This window comes from Hydra viridissima, unplaced genomic scaffold (assembly GCF_058129835.1).
Source record: "Hydra viridissima isolate aposymbiotic clone 2 unplaced genomic scaffold, HvirCarnegie_v1 scaffold_6, whole genome shotgun sequence".
NCBI classification, from domain to species: Eukaryota; Metazoa; Cnidaria; class Hydrozoa; order Anthoathecata; family Hydridae; genus Hydra; species Hydra viridissima.
This window is the reverse complement of record NW_028324305.1, coordinates 9018314-9037330: the sequence shown is the minus strand read 5'-3', so window position 1 is coordinate 9037330 and position 19017 is coordinate 9018314. Positions and strand designations below refer to the sequence as shown.

At 28.3% G+C, this 19017-nt stretch overlaps 3 protein-coding genes and 1 pseudogene across 4 annotated transcripts in view; 1 reads left to right on the top strand and 3 right to left on the bottom strand.

The window, feature by feature from the left end:
- Positions 1 to 4234: 4234 nt before the first annotated feature.
- On the bottom strand, positions 4235 to 7011 carry LOC149886909 (uncharacterized). The gene is made up of 7 exons (XM_090091451.1): positions 6825 to 7011; positions 6198 to 6332; positions 5853 to 5984; positions 5497 to 5589; positions 5171 to 5286; positions 4474 to 4653; positions 4235 to 4390 (listed from the first exon to the last, which is right to left on the bottom strand). Exons 2-6 carry the CDS (start codon positions 6307 to 6309, stop codon positions 4477 to 4479), a joined length of 630 nt encoding a protein of 209 aa, XP_089947577.1. The 5' UTR covers positions 6310 to 6332; positions 6825 to 7011; the 3' UTR covers positions 4235 to 4390; positions 4474 to 4476.
- Positions 7012 to 11621: 4610 nt separating this feature from the next.
- On the bottom strand, positions 11622 to 15866 carry LOC149886908 (uncharacterized). Its single transcript, XM_090091450.1, has 2 exons — positions 15136 to 15866; positions 11622 to 12099 (listed from the first exon to the last, which is right to left on the bottom strand). The coding sequence occupies exons 1-2, from the start codon at positions 15864 to 15866 to the stop codon at positions 11622 to 11624; spliced, it is 1209 nt and encodes a 402-aa protein (XP_089947576.1).
- Positions 12142 to 14905, top strand: LOC145187667 (uncharacterized; annotated as a pseudogene). Its single transcript, XR_016453514.1, has 2 exons — positions 12142 to 14404; positions 14547 to 14905. The product of XR_016453514.1 is annotated as an uncharacterized LOC145187667 (transcript).
- A 1747-nt stretch (positions 15867 to 17613) lies between the features above and the next one.
- Positions 17614 to 19017, bottom strand: part of LOC149886907 (uncharacterized) — a 5637-nt gene continuing 4233 nt past the window's right edge. Inside the window, exons 8-11 of the mRNA XM_090090878.1 lie at positions 18866 to 19017; positions 18611 to 18769; positions 18247 to 18439; positions 17614 to 17936 (exon numbers count right to left, since the gene is read on the bottom strand). The exon at positions 18866 to 19017 is cut by the window's right edge and continues 175 nt beyond it. Of these exons, the coding sequence (XP_089947004.1) occupies positions 17629 to 17936; positions 18247 to 18439; positions 18611 to 18769; positions 18866 to 19017 (812 nt within the window). The 3' untranslated portion in view covers positions 17614 to 17628. The remainder of the gene's footprint in view (positions 17937 to 18246; positions 18440 to 18610; positions 18770 to 18865) is intronic.

Sequence of the window (19017 nt, the reverse complement as noted above, 5' to 3'; positions counted from 1 at the left end):
TTTAAATGAATGCTTCAAATAAAAACTTCTGATATGGATTGATAATATTAGCATGATATATCTATCATATCAATCAAATGTCAATATAATGGCTATAAACACATGTCAATATCATGGCTAAAAATATGCTTTGAGTTCGTATATCAACGCGTGCAAAGAATTATTATGCAACTGTTAACAATTAGCAACTGCTAGCTTTTACTAATTGTTAATAATTAAAGGTTGCTTTGCTTTGTTTTTATTTCAATAAAAATGTAAATAGAAAGTAATAAAAATTATTTATCCATCTGTAAATTTCAATGTTAAACAAAAATTTTTAAAAACTTTAAAAAAAAAGTTGATAAATCTATCATAAACATTTCTGAAAATCTAAATATGGGGCATAGGCTCGATTTTGTGGTGTTCGTGAAGATCCCCCAAATCCCCCCAGGGTATGGTTCCTAAAAACACTTTTCAATTTTTTGCTTGTTTTATATTAAACTAGATCAAAGTTCATCGACAGATTTTAAATTACATCAAAAAAAAATTTTTCGTTTAAAAGTTGAGACCATTTAAAGTTATTTCAGGGGGTAATTTTAAGCTTTGCATTGTTATAAATCTTCAACGAAAAGAGATTTTTTGATGAAATTTGAAATCTGTCGATGAATTTTGATCTAGTTTATGATAGAACAAAAAAAAAATTTTACGATTAAAGGAGACGTAGTTCTAGGAAGAGGGCAGTTAGGGATCGGAGCGTGGTTGGTTTAGCTCCAATAACCTTAATTTTTTGCAAGTCATCCTCATTTGCTACCAGTATCAACATACTAAAAATTTGAGTATGCCACATGCTTCTTAGTTACCTATCTTGAACAACAAAATTCCTGGGCACTGCCCTAAAATATGTGTTTTCTCCCCAGGCCCCCACTAAAAAAAGTTGTCGTTTACATTTGAAGACTCCACGGGAAGAAACGGCAGGGTCACATTTTGAAAGTTTCGACTTTTTACACTTTCTAGCTTTACTAACCATAATAGCATATTTTGTATTTGAATTCAAAACAAATAAATGATTTGATGCATATTTAAAGTTTTTCTAAATTTTCCTAAAACTTCGAAACTTATAAAGGTTTAAAAGTTTAATAATGATTTATCTCAAAATGAAAAAATGTGACCCTGCCGTTTCTTCCCGTGGAGTCTTCATTTTTTGAATGAGGAAATGTTTTCTAATGATAATCAAAAATAAAATTTCTGGGGATGTGTTGCAAGGTCTTAGAGTATGTTCCTATGCACCGTGTTACCTTTAGCGGCAATAACTGCGACATGCTACCTTTAGCGGCAATAACTGCTTTACATACTTGCGGCATTCTGCATAACACACTTTCCAATTTTTGAAAGTCTTTTTTTATCACTTTAAGGTTTTTCCCACATCTTTTTCACTCTTGTGTATTAATTTTTTTACATTTCTGTCTAATTCATCCCATAAAAGTTCAATTGGGGAAAGATCGGATAGTTAGGGAGGCCAAATCATTCTTTAAATTTTTTTATCATTTTCTAATTTCACTTAAATGATTTCTACAATTTTTTGAGAAAAGCTTTGGGTCATTATCTTCTCTAAAAACGAATGGTTTTCCATCATCAAATTTTCTTGAAGAATAGTACGATTTTTTAAAATTCAAAATGGACTTCTTTCGTCATTATTCCTTCTGTCTTAAAAATATCACTAGTATAATTAACACCAAAACAACCCCAAATCATTACCTCCACCATGCACAGTTAACACCAAAGACTGTCTCATCATTCGTTCACAAAATTTTCTTCGAAAAAATACTTTTTTCTTTGAACCCAAAATTTGGTATTATGAGTTTTCGGTCCAAAGAAGACTATAGTGGGTAAGACAATAAGAACAATTACTGGCATCAAAAGTCCAATGTTCAATTTGTTTTATCTACTGTAATCTTCTTTTCTTATTTTGGCGCTAAAGAAATGGTTTTCTTACGGCTATTCTCCCACCAAGCCCTCCTCCATAAATCTCTTCTTCACTGTTGTCACAGATACTGGATCTTTTCGGGAGCAATTCATTAAACTTAAATTTTTGGGGCAGTTTATAGTCTCTCTTTTCTCGAAGTAATACTGCTTTTGTCTTCAGTACCAGAGGTACTGACGTCCTAATTGTTTCCAATTGACCACACTTCCAGTTTCTTCCTTTTTTATAATATTCCGTATCGTTGAAGTAGAAATGTTATATTTTTTGCAATTTATCCCATTAATTATTTTTCTTGCCAAAATATAAATATTCCCACTGAGAAAAAAGAGCTCTTCAAAGAGCTCTTTTTATAGTAACCCAGCAGCTCATCCAAGAGCTTCTTTAAGAGGTCTTAAAGGAGACAGTCCGCCAAGAGCTCTTCTTACTGAGCTCTTCATTTGGTTTTCACATAGCTCATCCAGGAGCTCCTTGAAGAGGTCTTTAACGAGACATCTCATAGTACATATATGGTTTATTAAACCATATAGGTACTATGAGAAAAATTGAATCTTCACTTAATTGAAGAAGATTCAATTTTTATATTTAAAAAAGAGTAATAGAGCGTGATCGTTTTATAAATTTTTATTTTATTAATAAAATATAATAAAAATTACCATTATCATTTACATAGTATTAATATTATCACATGATATCAATATTTACTTAAAACATAATCTTCCGCTTTATTTTTAAGGTTCGTTATTACTTTCTTCCTCACTACTTTCTTCACTGTCTTCCTTCTTATCTTCCTCCATTGAAACTTCTGTCTTATCGCAGCAAATCATTAGAGCCAGAGATCACTTATTAGCAAATCGTGCTACTTTGCTATCTCTAATCGCCAATCGTGCCATCTTTTTTGTCTTGGTTGCCTGAGAAAATTTGAATAGTTGAAGCTATAAATACATTATGTTAAAATAGTGACTATTTTTGTACAATAAACTTAACTCTATAATTAAATATAAAAACATGATAGTTATGCTTAAATTCACAGGTATAAGAGAATGTTATATACAATCATAGCCAATGAGAGGGGCTAGGGCGGATGGGGGAATAATCCCTGGGCCAAATAATACTTTTTGATATGGGATAATATTTTTCAACATTCCCCTGAGGCCCATATTGCTGGTGCACTAAGATGTAGAGCAACTGTTTGAGCAATCTTTTAATTGCTTTAAAACAGTTTTCTATTTTTATTGCTGAAATTTGGTCTTATAAAAAACAATAGACTACTGAAGAATTTTTAAGGATGAAACAATATTGTCTAACGTTATATATATATATATATACACACACACACACACACACACACACACACACACACACACACACACACACACACACACACACACACACACACACACACACACACACACACACACACACACACACACACACACACACAAAATTGTTTGTAGTAAATCTATAACAAACTCACTTTTCAGCAAATTTTCCAGGTTATCAAAAATGTTTGCCATGAGTTCCAAAGCCATTGATATTTAAATGAATGCACACGTTACATGTGCTATAAATGTGTTAAACACCAGTAAAAGACGCTCATGGGCAGTCAACCGCCCTCCAAGCTCCATCCATGACAACTAAAAAAAACTTAAACAACAAAATAATGTATTATCTCATTTATCCATTGCCAAGAGAAGATCATCATGGCTATGCGTATATCATCAGGAATAAATAAAAACACACCATATTCATCGGATACTGTCCACTGTCATGACATTTGTAAGAAACTATCCTGTCATGATTTTGCCAAAACCAATCCCTTAATAGGATCATCCCCAAACACACCTTAATGTTTAAAAATTAACAGTATAACTATATACTAAATTTAAGCTAGAAAATGTGCCTTGATAAAAAATGTCTGAAACAATTTGCCCTTAAAATACCATTAATCCTTAAGAAATTCTTCATTTTAAGGCATAGTAAACTGGGAAGCTTGATAGCAACACCAATAAACTGGGAAGCTTGATAACAACACCAATATACAACTTATATGATAATTAAAACACATCGCATTTAACGAATGAGTTGAGAAGTATAGATTTTTTCTTTTTAAGGTTTTCTAACTCACAATTATAATAAATTATGTGTATAATTACACAGATAATATATTGTATTTATAACTAAATAAATTATAAGGTTAAATATAATTGTTATGTATTTTTATTTTTTATCACTATATTATATTATAATAAACAAAATAATAAAAAACAAAATCTATAAGAGCAATTCAAATTTAATTTCAAATCTAAAAAAGTTATTAAAATTTTGTTTTTCTGTTCTCCTTTGTAACATTGTTGTTAGCCTTGAACATGGCTTCTTTCAGGCCTTTTTCAATTTTTACAACGTCTTTGTGGCCCAGATTTTTTAACACAGCTAAAAATAGATTGAATTTATTTTGTAATATTCAATGTAAAGACTATGTTTTTATATAAAAATCTATAGTTGTCATTACTCGCCTATCAGTACACACTCCCATTCTTGACTGCCACCTTCTTTCCAGATGTTTTATTTCCAGCATAACAAATTGTTTTTAACATATCTTGAGAGAAAATTTCTTTCATTATCATTTTAGCTGCTGTCCTTGTTGCAAATGTCGTCAAGGTGAGTGCCTTTGTATGTTCCAAAAGCGACATTTTCTGTAGGAAATAAAAACATTTTGTGAAAAAAGTATTTTACATAACATTAATATAGATAATGCTATACCAATAAGATATAAAAAAATATAATATAATGTAAAACTTAATCTGCATTATTTCACATGTTCATTTTATATAAAGATTTTTTTTCGTATAAAGATTTTTTAGATGCCTGTTATACTTAACAACAACCAAGATTACAATTAAAAACAAAACAAAATAACAACTTCAGATAGAAGCGGACAAAAAAATCTTCAAAAGCCCTTGTAACGTTCATCTTTATTTTATATTTCAAAACCTTGCAAAAAATTTTATGTCATTTGCTAAATATTTTTCTAGTTAGAGTAGCTGCAGTATAAATAAATGAATAAATTTTTATAAGTTATAATTTGATTTATATTAGCATGTGGCTAGAGCATATGAAGGCTCCCTACATTTAAATAACATAATAATAGATTCCATTTTTAACATATTAACTTACTTAAATAATAAGAAAATACATATTGTGTTAACTTACCCAAGTTTTGACAAAGGAGTCATTTTTCAATTTTTGCTCCAAATCAAAATACTGCTCTTTTGTGGTCAAAGGCAGGCATCCTAATATCGGATTATCCTTAGCTTTATCATCGGATTATCCTTAACTTTATCATGTGCTAATTAATCTCTAAAAAAATTGAAAATTATTCAGTATTTTTATCGCTCAATTATGAAATGAAGTTTAATTCTTATTTACAGCAAAAGTTTAATTACAATCCTATGTTGTAATTGAGAGAGTATATTTGTTATGTAAAAAGTAAACAATGTCAGATCACACAGACCATAGACTTTAAATACACTATTTACCTGTTTGAGACATATCGCTGGCTTTCTTTCTGTGCCTATTTGAACTACCCAGTGTTCCATTGCACCACTCATTAAATTCAGCATCAGCTTCAACTTAACAAAAAAAAGTAATGAAAAAATTTAAGACTGTTGAGCTTTTAATCTTAATGTATTTTTTATATTGGAACTCCTATTACGCAGATTCAAATTCAATATATATATATATATATATATATATATATATATATATATATATATATATATATATATATATATATATATATATATATATATATATATATATATATATATATATATATATATATATATATATAATTCTTACACTTAAACTCAGTCCTTCACTTATCATTTCCTACCTCTTACACAGGGACTGTTCCTAGCCTCCTTTGGTGGCAAAGTAAGTCCTATGCCCTTGGCAGTAGGACTTAGTTCTCTACACATGACAGGAGACCTATCCCCAAACACAGGTGATCTAGAAGAATTGGATAATAAATGCAAAATTAAAAATATCACAAAAAGAAACCATTAATTATCCCTTATCAATTATCTTTAATCTGGTAATACATGCATAATTAATTATCATTAGTTTTACAGTTATTATTTAACAAAAAAAATATTTATTCTGCACAAACTATACATGATACAAAAACTTTTTAATTTAATTTCTTAATAACAAAATCCAGTCTTTTATCATTACCTACCTTTTTTACTGGGACTGCTCCTTTTCCTCATTGGTGTTGAAGTAAGTCCAACATCCCTGTCTAAAGAACTTTGTCTTCTAGTCCTGGCTGAAGGAGACATATCTCCAAACATAGGGGATCTAGAAGTACTAAATTCTGAGAAAAAAAAATTGCAATCAAAAGATTTAATGGAATTTATAACTTGCATTAAAAAAGATAAAACATAATTTGACTATATTGACAGATGTATAATTATATATTTGTAGACAAAGTTTTAACATTACATAATATATTATTCTAGTAATGTTAAAGTAGTTTAACATAACAAAAACTATATATAATTCCAGTATATATATCAATATATCAATATACAATTCCAAGTAAAAAAAATGATACAAACAATATTAATAAAAATATTGTTTTAATCAGACTGACTGACACTTATTATCAGTGTTTGTTTATAACACTATAGTGTTATAAACAGTTATTTACAGTATACTGTAATTTAAATACTAAATACACAAAATATTTACGAATATAAAATTCAAACCCTAAACTCCTCCGTAAACGAGCAATATATATATATCTAAGTGCTATTTTATTTTTTGTAATTAAATTATTTGAAACTTTAACAAAATATATTGCAACCTTATGTAATTCCATTTTGTAATTCAACCTTTTGTAAATTTCATTATATCATAAATCAGCCTTTTTTAATTCCATTATGCCATAAATCAACCTTTTGTAATTCCATTATTTGAAATTTTAACAAAATATATTGCAGACATGTTTTCTCCTTGTGAAATTATAAAATGCAAGGCAAAGATAAAATTATAAAATTATGCGCATGCGCCTCAAAGCAACATTTCACGTGAAATGTTGCTTTGAGGCGCATGCGTACGCATTAATGCGTGAAATGTTAAATATTTAACAAAAAAAATTTGTTAATAAAAAAAATTCTGCAGAGAGCTCTACTCGACTCATTTAAATGAATAAACTGAAAGTAACTTTATGTAGTTGAAAAATATTATACATTCCTTGAAAAGACAAACTATAGCATAGAGAGCATAATTTTCATATAAAAAGTAAAATTGAATCAATATAATACATAATATATGCACATAACAAAATCTACTCTTCAATCTACTCTCCAAGCGGAGTTTATTGTAGAGCTCTAAGAGCTCCGCGAAAGCTCATTTTGCTCATAGGGTTGCCTTGAAAACTGCGGAAGTTATCGTGATTTATTTAAAGAATATATTTAGTTAGAGAAATCTTAAACACCCACTTGAGATAATATGAAAGCATCTATTGTTAAACTTATGATTTTTTTTTTAAACAATTTTCTTATTCTAATTTTTTTATATCTAAATTTTTTTTTTTCTTTTCTCGCTAAAGTTCGACAAAACTTCGATTCCTTTTGCTTTTCTTACTTTTCTTCGAAGCCTTCTGGCAAAAGTAGCATTCATTTTTTTCGATAAACTCGATTTAAGTATATTGGAAAATGCGTTTGTTAAGTTCTTTAGTATGAACATGAAGTCACAGAAATTATCAGCTCATTTTTTACATTTTTTCATATCCGTATTTCTTTCATTTCTCATTTCGTCTTTTTTTAATGAAACGAAAACTAAGCTCAAGCATAGTCACAAAAATTTATTCTTTTGACTGTGGTTAAAGCATAGTCATAGTATTTAAATAACACTTAAGTTCCTTTCAATACTAGTGCTCAGATTACTTTAGAGTGCATCAAATTGTAAACATAGCTCTTAGCTGCTATTTAATTTCATTTACTCTGTGATAAATATTGAAAATGCCAGGAGCCAATTGCGCTATATTTGGTTGTTCAGTATCAAGAAATCATGTTGGATTGTCTATATTTCGTATTCCAACAAAAGATGACGAATATAGCGCAAACTGGAGACAGAAGTTAATAAGTGTAATTACACATGACAGAGTGATTGACAAAGGATTAAAAGCTCAAATCGAAAAAAGAAATCTTTATATTTGTGAACGTCATTACACAAAGGATCAACTTCTTCGTCGTGAGTAAATTGCAATATTTTATATATTCAATATATCTGCTGCTTCAAGAAATTGGTTTGTATATGCCATACAATTATAATATATGGAAGCATTTCATTGACTGTATAATTAGATGGATGACTTCAGATATAATACGTTATCTTCAAAATATATTTATTTTAAATGTTAGCTAATAGAGCCTAATAAACTTTACATTTTATATAAAGTTTACTTAGCTGGATTAGTTGACAAATATTATATCAGTATTAACATTGTGTTGGTATCTATACTGGAAACAAGAAAATTCAGGTACATTTTTATAATTTTAGATGATTTAAAAACTAAACTTATTCCTGGATCAATACCAAAAATAAATTTACCACAGAAAAGTTTTTCTATTTCAAGGTAAAATAAAATTATTTTGAAAAATAATAAAGAATATATATATATATATATATATATATATATATATATATATATATATATATATATATATATATATATATATATATATATATATATATATATATAAGCTTGAAAATAGTTTTTTGTTTATACTGTTGTATAATTGCAAATAAACTACTTGAATTGATAATTTTATTTTAAGCACAACATCTCGTAAATCTGCAGAAATCATAGTTGATAAGAAATCCAATTTAAATACTCAATCAAACTCAATCCAGGAATGTTACAAATCAATGGAAGAATTTACTAAGCGTATAGTACATCTTAATCTTCCTTCTGGTTGGAATACAAATGATAATATTTCTCTTGTTCATATTTTTGAAAAAGATGAAATTCATGAAGTTACAAAAACAGACATATTTATTGATGCTTCTTTACATTTATACTTCGCATTTATGCCTGGCGTTTACCATCAACCCATGAAGTTTATAAAAGTTATGACAGTTCAATGAAAAATATCACTTTGTCAAACTTGATCAAAGTTATTTCAAGTTATAGTATTTGTCTAGGAGTGTCACTCAATGAAGCAAAAAAGTCTGCCATCAAACATTGTGTCCCTAAAATATATAATCAAACAGAATTTAACTTTCATGGTACTTATCAAACTGAGTATTTCAGATCAAGTACATGTTCAGTTTTGAGCAAACTGTATTGTTGTGATAACTGTATTATAAATGAAAAAACTTTAATTTCTAAGTCTTCCAAATCATCAAAAAGAAAGCACAGTGTAGCGAAAAAGCCTGCTAAACTTAATGCACCAATATCATTGACTTCTCCAGATCGCCTAAAGTTAACAATTCAAAACTATAGAATTGAAAATAAGGAGTTGAAAGAAAAAATCATTGATTTACAAAATTCAATTTCAAAATCTGCCCTGACTATCAGTTCCAGTTTAAGTGATGATTTAATATCAATTATGTCAAATGCAGATCAAAACAAAATCTCACCTTTTATGAAGCTATTTTGGGAGGAGCAGCAAAAATATTTGAGGTTATCTCCAACTAATGTAAGATATCATCCTATAATAATTCGATACTGTCTTTCACTAGCATCAAAGTCTGCTGCAATGTATGATGATATACGTTACAATGAGAAATCAGGAACAGGTTTTCTTGTCCTTCCAAGTCGTCGTCGCTTACGTGATTATAAAAATTACATTAAACCTAAACGTTTAAATCCACGTAAGGAAATAATTGATGAATTAAAAGAAAAAACCAAAGATTTTTCTGAGCAAGAAAAATTTATTGTCATTCTAATGGATTAAATGAAAATTCAGGAAAACTTAGTTTGGGACAAGCACACTGGGGAGATTGTGGGTTATGTTGATCTTGGTGATGCTGATGTTAACATAGCAACTTTGCCAAAAGTAGATGATTTTGCTACCCATGCTTTAGTATTTCTTGTTCGTAGTATTGTCAATCCTTTTAAATTTAGTTTAGCTAACTTTGCAACAACTGGAGCCACCGCTTGTCAAATTTTTCCATTGCTTTGGAAAGCAATTGGAATTTGTGAATTAAATTCCTTAAAAGTTATTGTTGTAACTTGTGATGGAGCTTCTGTAAATCGCAAGTTGTTTAAAATGCATTTTACCATGACACGTAATGATGATATGAATCCACATGTTGATGTCACATATAGAACCCTTAACTATTTTAGTTCAGAAAAACGATTTATTTGTTTTATATCTGACCCACCACATTTAATTAAGACAATTCGTAACTGTTTATCTAACTCAAAAAATGCGGAAGGAACAAGATATATGTGGAATGGTGGTATGTTCATATTGTGGAATCATATTGCTGATATATTTTATGAGGACAGAGAATGTGGCTTACATATTTTGCCTAAACTCACTTTTGAACATATAAAATTGACGCCATATTCAATAATGAATGTTAAACTTGCTGCTCAAGTGCTAAGTTCTATTGTATCAAAAGTTTTATTACATTACGGACCACCTGAAGCTGAAGGCACTGCTAAGTTTTGTGCCTTAATGGATAGCTTCTTTGATATAATGAATATAAGAAGTTTAAATGGTCATAAATTTGATCTAAAACCAAATCTAGCTCCATTCTCATCATTAAATGATGATAGGTTTTTTTGGTTACAAAGTGTTTTTTTGCAATATTTTGAAGATTGGTTAAAATCTATTGAAGAGCATCCTGGAGATATTTCAAAATCAAAGATGTTCATTGCCCATCAAACATATGAAGGTTTGAAGATTACAGTTCATTCAATTATAGAATCTGTTCAGTTTTTACTGCAGCAAAACGTAAAATATGTTTTAACTGAACGCTTTTGTCAGGATCCAATTGAAAATTATTTTGGACGCCAACGATCACTTGGATCACGAAAAGATAATCCTCTGTTAATGACGTTGGTTACAATGATAACATGATAAGAAATCAGAAAGTATTTCTTCCTGTAACTGGAAATGTAATTAGCTATACAGATAATACGAGTGATAGTATTAAATCGTGTTAAAAAAAAATTTAAACCAAGTAAAAACTGTATTAAACATAAGATAATATTTTTTCATGAGTTCAATTATTAATATTTTTCACTTAAAATTTAATATATATAGATTTCGACTTATTTTCTTTTTTAAAAATGTAGTACACTATTTTTAAAATATTTTTTGGTATAAATGTATTGGTCAAAAATAATCAATTTTAAAGATCTGTCTACAATTACAATTTAAAAAAATGGTAACACTATAAAATATTAGATGTGTTATTGTTGATTTAAAATTGAAAAAACAATTATATTAATTTTGTTATTGATGTTGTATATATCAAAGTTGATTTATACAATATCAATAAGAAATATATCATAAACTTATACATCATAAAAGTAAGTCATTAAGTATTCATTTTACTACTTCAGGAGTAGTTAGTAATATGCTATTAATATTTTTAAAAGATATGTGGCTATGAAAATAGCCGTTTTCATAAGTCCAAGTCATGCCAAGTCTTTAATGTCCTTGTTCCAAAGTTGAGACTTTTTTTTAATTGCTGTTCTTAATGCATTTGATTTAGTTTGACTTTTAGAAATCTTGAAAGCTTGCAACTTATCTTTCATATATGAAAATGTAAGAACACGTATATACAGAGTTAGAAGATCTTCTAATAAATTAAGTGCTATTTCTTTTTGAACTTTATCAGTTGAACTATGTATAATTTTTGAAAAGTTAACAAGCACAAAAGAGTCTTTAATTAACGTATCAACTATTTCTTTGCAATTGATAGTATGAGATGACTTTTTTGCCATAGAAATAAAATGGTACTCTGCAGTAGTAAAGATACAAATAACCTCTTTACTTACTTTCCATAAACCACCCCTATCATGCAAATTAACATGTTTATGCTCTGGCAAAGAAATTGTTTCTCCTGTACATTTACCAGCAAGCAAAAATGATAAACACTGTTTATGATACAAACTAAACATGTTAGAACTAAATCTAATTCTACAATAAAAGGTACCGTAAGATTGGGTGGCTTTGGCCCTACGGGTTGACTTTAGCCCAAGCAAAATTTTTGTTTAAAAATGGTTTAAAATCGATACCTCAAGGTATGCCGGTTAATGTTTAGTAGCAAATTGTGGGAAATTTATTATTTATTTAGTCTAACTTAGTTTACTTAACTCGAGTCTTTGTGATATTATTGTAAGTTGCACTTTAGAAGAAGCACCTAAAATCCGAATTTTTTTAGGTGTGTAAACTTTTACATCGATAGCAGTACCTGGAGAAGGTTTTTTATTGGAATATACACTGAATTAATTTTAAACCATTAGTGTTTAATTCTATCTTGTTTTGAAAGCTTAACAGTTTATTACTTTTTTGCAATTGAGATTAAAAAAAGATAGGTTGTCTTTGGCCCACTACATAGGGTGACATTGGCCCGGGCTAAAGTCACCCCATGTATTAGAGTAAACCTTTTTTAGTGATCATTTATAGATATTATGGTTGTTACTATGTTGGAATGAAAAATTTTGTAGTAGTAATTCAATAGAAAATCAGTATAACAGTTTGTATTAGTAAATAGCGAAATTTGTTTAGTTCTTAGTTTAAATATGCCACAAAATTACAAGCCAAATCGTGGAAAAAGAAAATATGTTACTTATACTTTAGAACAGTTAGACAATGCATTAAAAGATTTAAAGAATGGTTTAATTACTCAACGACAAGCAGCTTTGAAATACGATATACCAAGATCAACATTAAAAAATAAAATAAAACAGACATATCCTAAAAAGTATGGTGGTCAGCAAATATTTACATCAAAAGAAGAAGACATGTTTAAGGCATATGCAATAAAATCATCTGAGTTTGGTTTTCCTGTTGATAAATATGATTTAAGATGCATAGTAAAAGGGTATTTAGAGAAAAAAGGCGTCGTTATACCTCAGTTCAAAAATAATTTTCCAGGTGGCGATTGGATTCGATCTTTTTTAAAAAGAAATCCAGAACTCACAGTAAGATTTGCAAGCAACATAAAGCGAAAGAGAGCAGAAATAGGAACGACTGTGATTGATAACTACTTTATAAATCTATCAAATGAAATAAGTAATATATCACCTGATAATATATGGAATTATGATGAAACCAATCTCAGTGATGATCCAGGTAAAAAAAAAATATTAACAAAGCGTGGATGTAAGTATCCTGAACGCATAATTAATTCTACAAAGACCTCGTTCTCTGTAATGTTTTGTGGCAATGCTAATGGTGAATTGCTACCACCTTATGTTGTTTACAAAGCTGAGTCGTTATGGAATACATGGATGGAACATGGGCCACCAAAAGCACGTTATAACAGATCAAAAAGTGGTTGGTTTGACTCAACATGTTTTGAGGACTGGTTTTTCTCTTTACTTCTTCCAAGACTTAAGAAGGCTCAAGGAAGAAGTGTCATTATAGGTGATAACGTATCTTCACATTTGAGCATTGCAGTACTGGATGCATGTCAAAGCAATAACATTTTGTGGCATTACCAGCAAACTCTACACATCTCACGCAGCCATTAGATGTTGCCTACTTTAGACCTATGAAGATTAACTGGCGCAAAATATTATGTGAATGGAAGGAGAAAGGAAAAGGAAGGAGAGTTGCTTCTCTTCCTAAAGATGAATTTCCTAGACTTTTAGACCGTTTAATTACCAACTTAAATGAACATGGGAATGATAACCTTAGAGCTGGTTTTCGCAAAACTGGAATTTTTCCATTAGACAAGTCTCAAGTGCTTTCACGACTACCATGTTGTAATGTAGGTTTAGACTCAACTACTGATTTAGTAAGCCAATCATTTTTAGATCATTTATGTAAGTCACTGGATGATTCCTCAGATGGTTCTAAAAAACCAAAGCGACATAAAGTATATGCTGTCCCAGGTAAAAGCTTATGTTCAACAGATATATCATCTTGTGTTATAAATGAAAATAATAGATTAAATTCAAATAATGTAGATACACCTATCAGTATTATAAATACAATTGAGACCAACAACATTGACTTTGCTGGCCCAAGTACAAATACTGGAACTACTGAGACTTCTAATCTAATTTTTGCGGATGTAAGTTTAGTCGTAGAAAGTCATACAGAATCTTTAGATCATTCAGCATTAGGCAAAAAGAACTTTCAAAATATTGATAAAACAAAAAATGTTTGTAAAAAGGAGAAATTGTTAAATCTTGTAGAGAATTGTTATGTAATTGTTAAATGCAATGGAGAGTTAAATCCTGGACAGGTTTGTTTATTTATTTTGAATTATTTATATTTAGCTAATCAATTAGTAAACTTAATAACTAATTATTTTGATAACTAATATTATTTAATGTAATAACTATTGAATAATTTTAAAGTAACTTTGGAAATTTTTTTTTCTGCAGTTGAAAAAATTAAGAAAAAATGGAGCAGAAATTACTATTATGAAAAAAAATGGACTTAACTGGAAATGGTCACTACCTGCAGTGCAACTTTTTTTTCCCCAGTCTGAAATAGTCGATTTTATTGAGGAACCAAAGAAAATTTCCAAAAGAGGAATTTATTCAGTTCCAGAACTTTTTCACTAAATTTTTTAAAACATTTATTAAGCCATTTTTGTTTACTTTATACCTAAACTGTTTTGTTTACTTGGTACCTATACTTGTTTAGTTTGTACCTACATTTTATTTACTGTATACAAGAACTTTGTTACTACATCTTTTTTTGTCACTTTATTTTTGTAAATTTATTTTCTTTGCCTAAATATTGTTGTTTTTATTGTTGTTTTGCTTCCTTTAGTCCCTTTTTACAGGGTTGGGCCAAAGTCACCCTAACACACAGGGCGACTTTGGCCCACCATTTAAACCACCCAAAAGATACTTCAGGTAAATAATTTTCAAATGGGAGACAGATAGTTCTAACTGTCCTTTCTATGTACTTCTAATAGTACTTAGTGTTTGAGGAAATAACTTTTGTGGCTTTCATGCAATAGACATTAAGGTGCAAAATGGGCCAAAGCCACCCAATCTTACGGTACCAAAAACATAACCACTAAGATAAGCGATAATAGATTTTTCTTTTTCAGTAAACTGATAAGATTCATGTTTAAATGTTAAAACATCATTATTAAAGGAGGCACCAGTCAGATGAGCCAAGACAAGATTAGCAACTTCAAAACTTAAAAGAAGAGTGCAGTTTTGGCTAAGATTTTTAAAAGGACTTGGTGCTTCAGAAAATATTTTGTAGAAAGCTGGGTAAAAATTTTCAGCATTTCCATCAAATGATTCAATAATACTTTTTATTAAAGAATAAGCTGTATTGACCTCTATACATGTTAATTTAAAATATTTAAATTCAGTTCTTATTTTAGTAGGGTAGCATTCATCTATGGCAAGCTTTTCTGCACTCTGAATCAAGTAATTTTGAAAGCAATTAGAATGAAGAATAAGCTCTGCTATTTTTTTCTCTTTACTAAACTGTTTATCAATAAGCTTGTCCTTGTGCTTGGCATTGAGGTGACGAGTTAAACCACCTTGTGATAAACATCTTTTTTCGCAATATAAACACAAAAATACACGCTCTTCATTTGCGTTAGGAATATTTCCAACAGCTAACTCAACAGTTGAACTAAAATTAGGATCAGTCTCCAACAAATCTTTATCAATAGCAGCTAAAACAGCTTCAAATTCATCTAAATTATTAGAAACTGCGGCAGAAAAAGTCATTTTAAAATTATTTGACACGGTCGTGTACAAGCGCTATGTTTAGGCACGCATGCGTTAAAATTTTTAAAAAAGTCTTGAACTTTTAAAATGGCTGCGGCTCTTAACGACATAAAATATTTTATATGACAACCGTTAATTTGTTAACATTTTCTTTGAAATATAATGCTGTACTCTTGTTTTTAACTTATATCAGTATATTAATACATATAATTTCATAATTACATCAATAAAATAGTATTAAAATGGTCTTAGCGCGCTTAAACTTCATCTCTAGTTAGTTACTTTTTAGAGTAAAACACAGATTTGTTTATTTATTTAAATTCGATTTTTTAAAAATCTGACTGTAGGAATTCAAAATTTTTTTTTTTTAAACTTCAGATAAATATGTTCCATATTAATGATATTTTTTTGGTTATTGCTTCAGCTTTTTTTTGGCTTAAAAGTATGCTTTTACTGATAGGACTATGTCCTAATATAATAAAGTTTCATTTTTTATTATTACTTTTAATTTTTCTTACTTATCTTAAAATTAATATTGTATACTTTGTTATCTGACTAATGAGTTATTCCATAATTATCTCCATCTAAATAATAATAATAACAATAATAATAATATTATATATATATATATATATATACACACACGCACACACATATAAATATACACACACATAAATATACACACACACACACACACACACACATATATATATATATATATATATATATATATACATATACATACATACATAAATATATATATATATATTTTTATATATAAATTATGTTAGTGTATTCTACAAATAGAGTGCTCAATGTTATTAAAGAACAGAGCAATAATAAATTAGCAAAAATGCTTATATAATTTTTTTCTTCTGTGAAGAAAAAAATTTAATAAAAGTTTTTACTAATTTATATATTTATATATATGTGTGTGTTTTTCTTCTCTTTTAGATGGAAGTAACATGGTTTATTGTATGTACATTTTGTTGTGTTGATAGATACAAAATCAATTGAGATGTTGATTGATTTTTGATTCATTGACACAAATTTGAATAAATTCTTTGAAATATGAAAAATAAAGAATATGGTATTTAACTTTCTTGGATTACAATCAATTGGATTTGACAATTGAGGATAAAAATACAGTTAATTTTTTGTTATCGGTAAGTTCTTTGAATTACCTTATACTTTTATGGTGTTTATTAGCAATATACAATGGATATAATTATTCGGAAATTTTTACTATTTTGGATACATAATATTCTCATATTACTCAACTTTTTAGTTTAAGAAATTTTGAATGATTATAAATTTGTTACATTTATTTAAAAACTAACATAACTACCTTGCTTAAATTATTTGTAGCATATTTACATTTAATCCTATTACTTTATATCCTCTTATTAGTAACTATTTTAACAAAATATAATTTTTTTTTATGTTGATAAAAACAAGAATAATACCCATAAGAAATGACAGGTGTCATTTCTTAAAAATATAGCTTTCTGCAATGTAAAAAATTCTTTCTTTATATAAAGTTATAAATAAATACCTCTTTTAAATTATTTATATTTTCTTTTTTCAACTTTTTATATTTGCTATATATACATAAAAATAATTCAAATAAAAAAGTTTTCTGAAATAAATAAAACTTTATTTTTTATATAAAGTCAAAACTAAATATCAATTTTAAATTATTTACATTTTCTTTTTTGACTTTTTTTTATTGACATATAATTTTTAAAATGTAACACAGATATCATTTCCTTTTTCTTTTTTTAATTTTAGGTCTCAGCGCTCTATTTTTAGGATTAGTTTTTAGATGGTGCGATTTAAGGATGCTTTTTAATCGCTTTGTTGGTGAAGGAATAGATTGATATATTATCTTTAATTTGTTGAACTCATGATGAATTGATTCACCTCCTTGTTCACCATAGAATCCAAAGCCAGCACCCCATTTTTGTAAGAATGGTATCGCATGATCTTCCATCATGTGCAACTTAGGTGGCACTGAACCCTGAGGCCATTTGGCATGATAAAATTGCATTAAATCATCAACATATGTTTCTGTATACAAAAACACAGTTATCAAATGCTTAAGCAGAAGAAAAAAAAAAACATTATATTATGTCTTTATTCTTATTATATAATTTATTGTTTAGGTTTTTGCAATTTAGTTTATAGTTGTCAACTATACCATAAAATTTAAAATATAGCTATTAATTATTACATAATTAGATTTTTACGTTTATGTGAGAAAAATTTAATGCAATACAATAAAACAAGCAATAAAGAGGCACTACAATGTAAAACAAATACAAAATAATTATTTAAAATAGTAACTATTTTATTTACAAAACTATTACATAAAACATACCTAGTTGTGTTAATTCAATTATTGTCATAGTACTTTTTGAAGAAAATATGCTATAACAATTGGAAAGCTTATTGAAAAGTTGTTTATACTTGCTACTGATTTCAACTGATTTTTCATGAACAGTTGTTCCAGACAATCCATTGTTATAAACAAGAAGCGGAACAGAATTACAAAGCTCTAATATAGATTTTTTCTGAAAATACACAAATGATACATTACTTGGTACTTTCAGCTTATAATTATCACTATTATTTTATCATCAGCACTATCACCGTCATCATCATTATTATTATAATAATTATTAAATATATATTATATATAAAAATATAAAATATTATATGTAAAACATATAGCACATATTTACTTTTAGCATTTTATGTACATGGTTTCCTATAAAACTTTTCCCATGATATGCTTGTCGCTGTACCTTGAGTTTTTGCAAAATCAATTCAATCTGTTGAATGCATGGTCCCTCACTTTTCTTAAAAATCAGTTCGTTTTCCAAACCATTACACTCTCTAACCTAAAAAAACATGTTTTTTATCCGCATGTCAAAAATAACATAAAACAATCTTATTTTCACAAAGTTATATTTATTAAATTTTATAACAATTTTTACTTTTTCCATTTTTGTTTCGTTTAGCAAATTGAGTTGAGGGATGTAAAGTGACTGAATATTTTCTACACAATCTTCATTATTCAATATGGCTATAGCTACAGTATCATTAACCAGCTGGATTTGGTCATCTAGTTTATCAATGCACCTTTTTA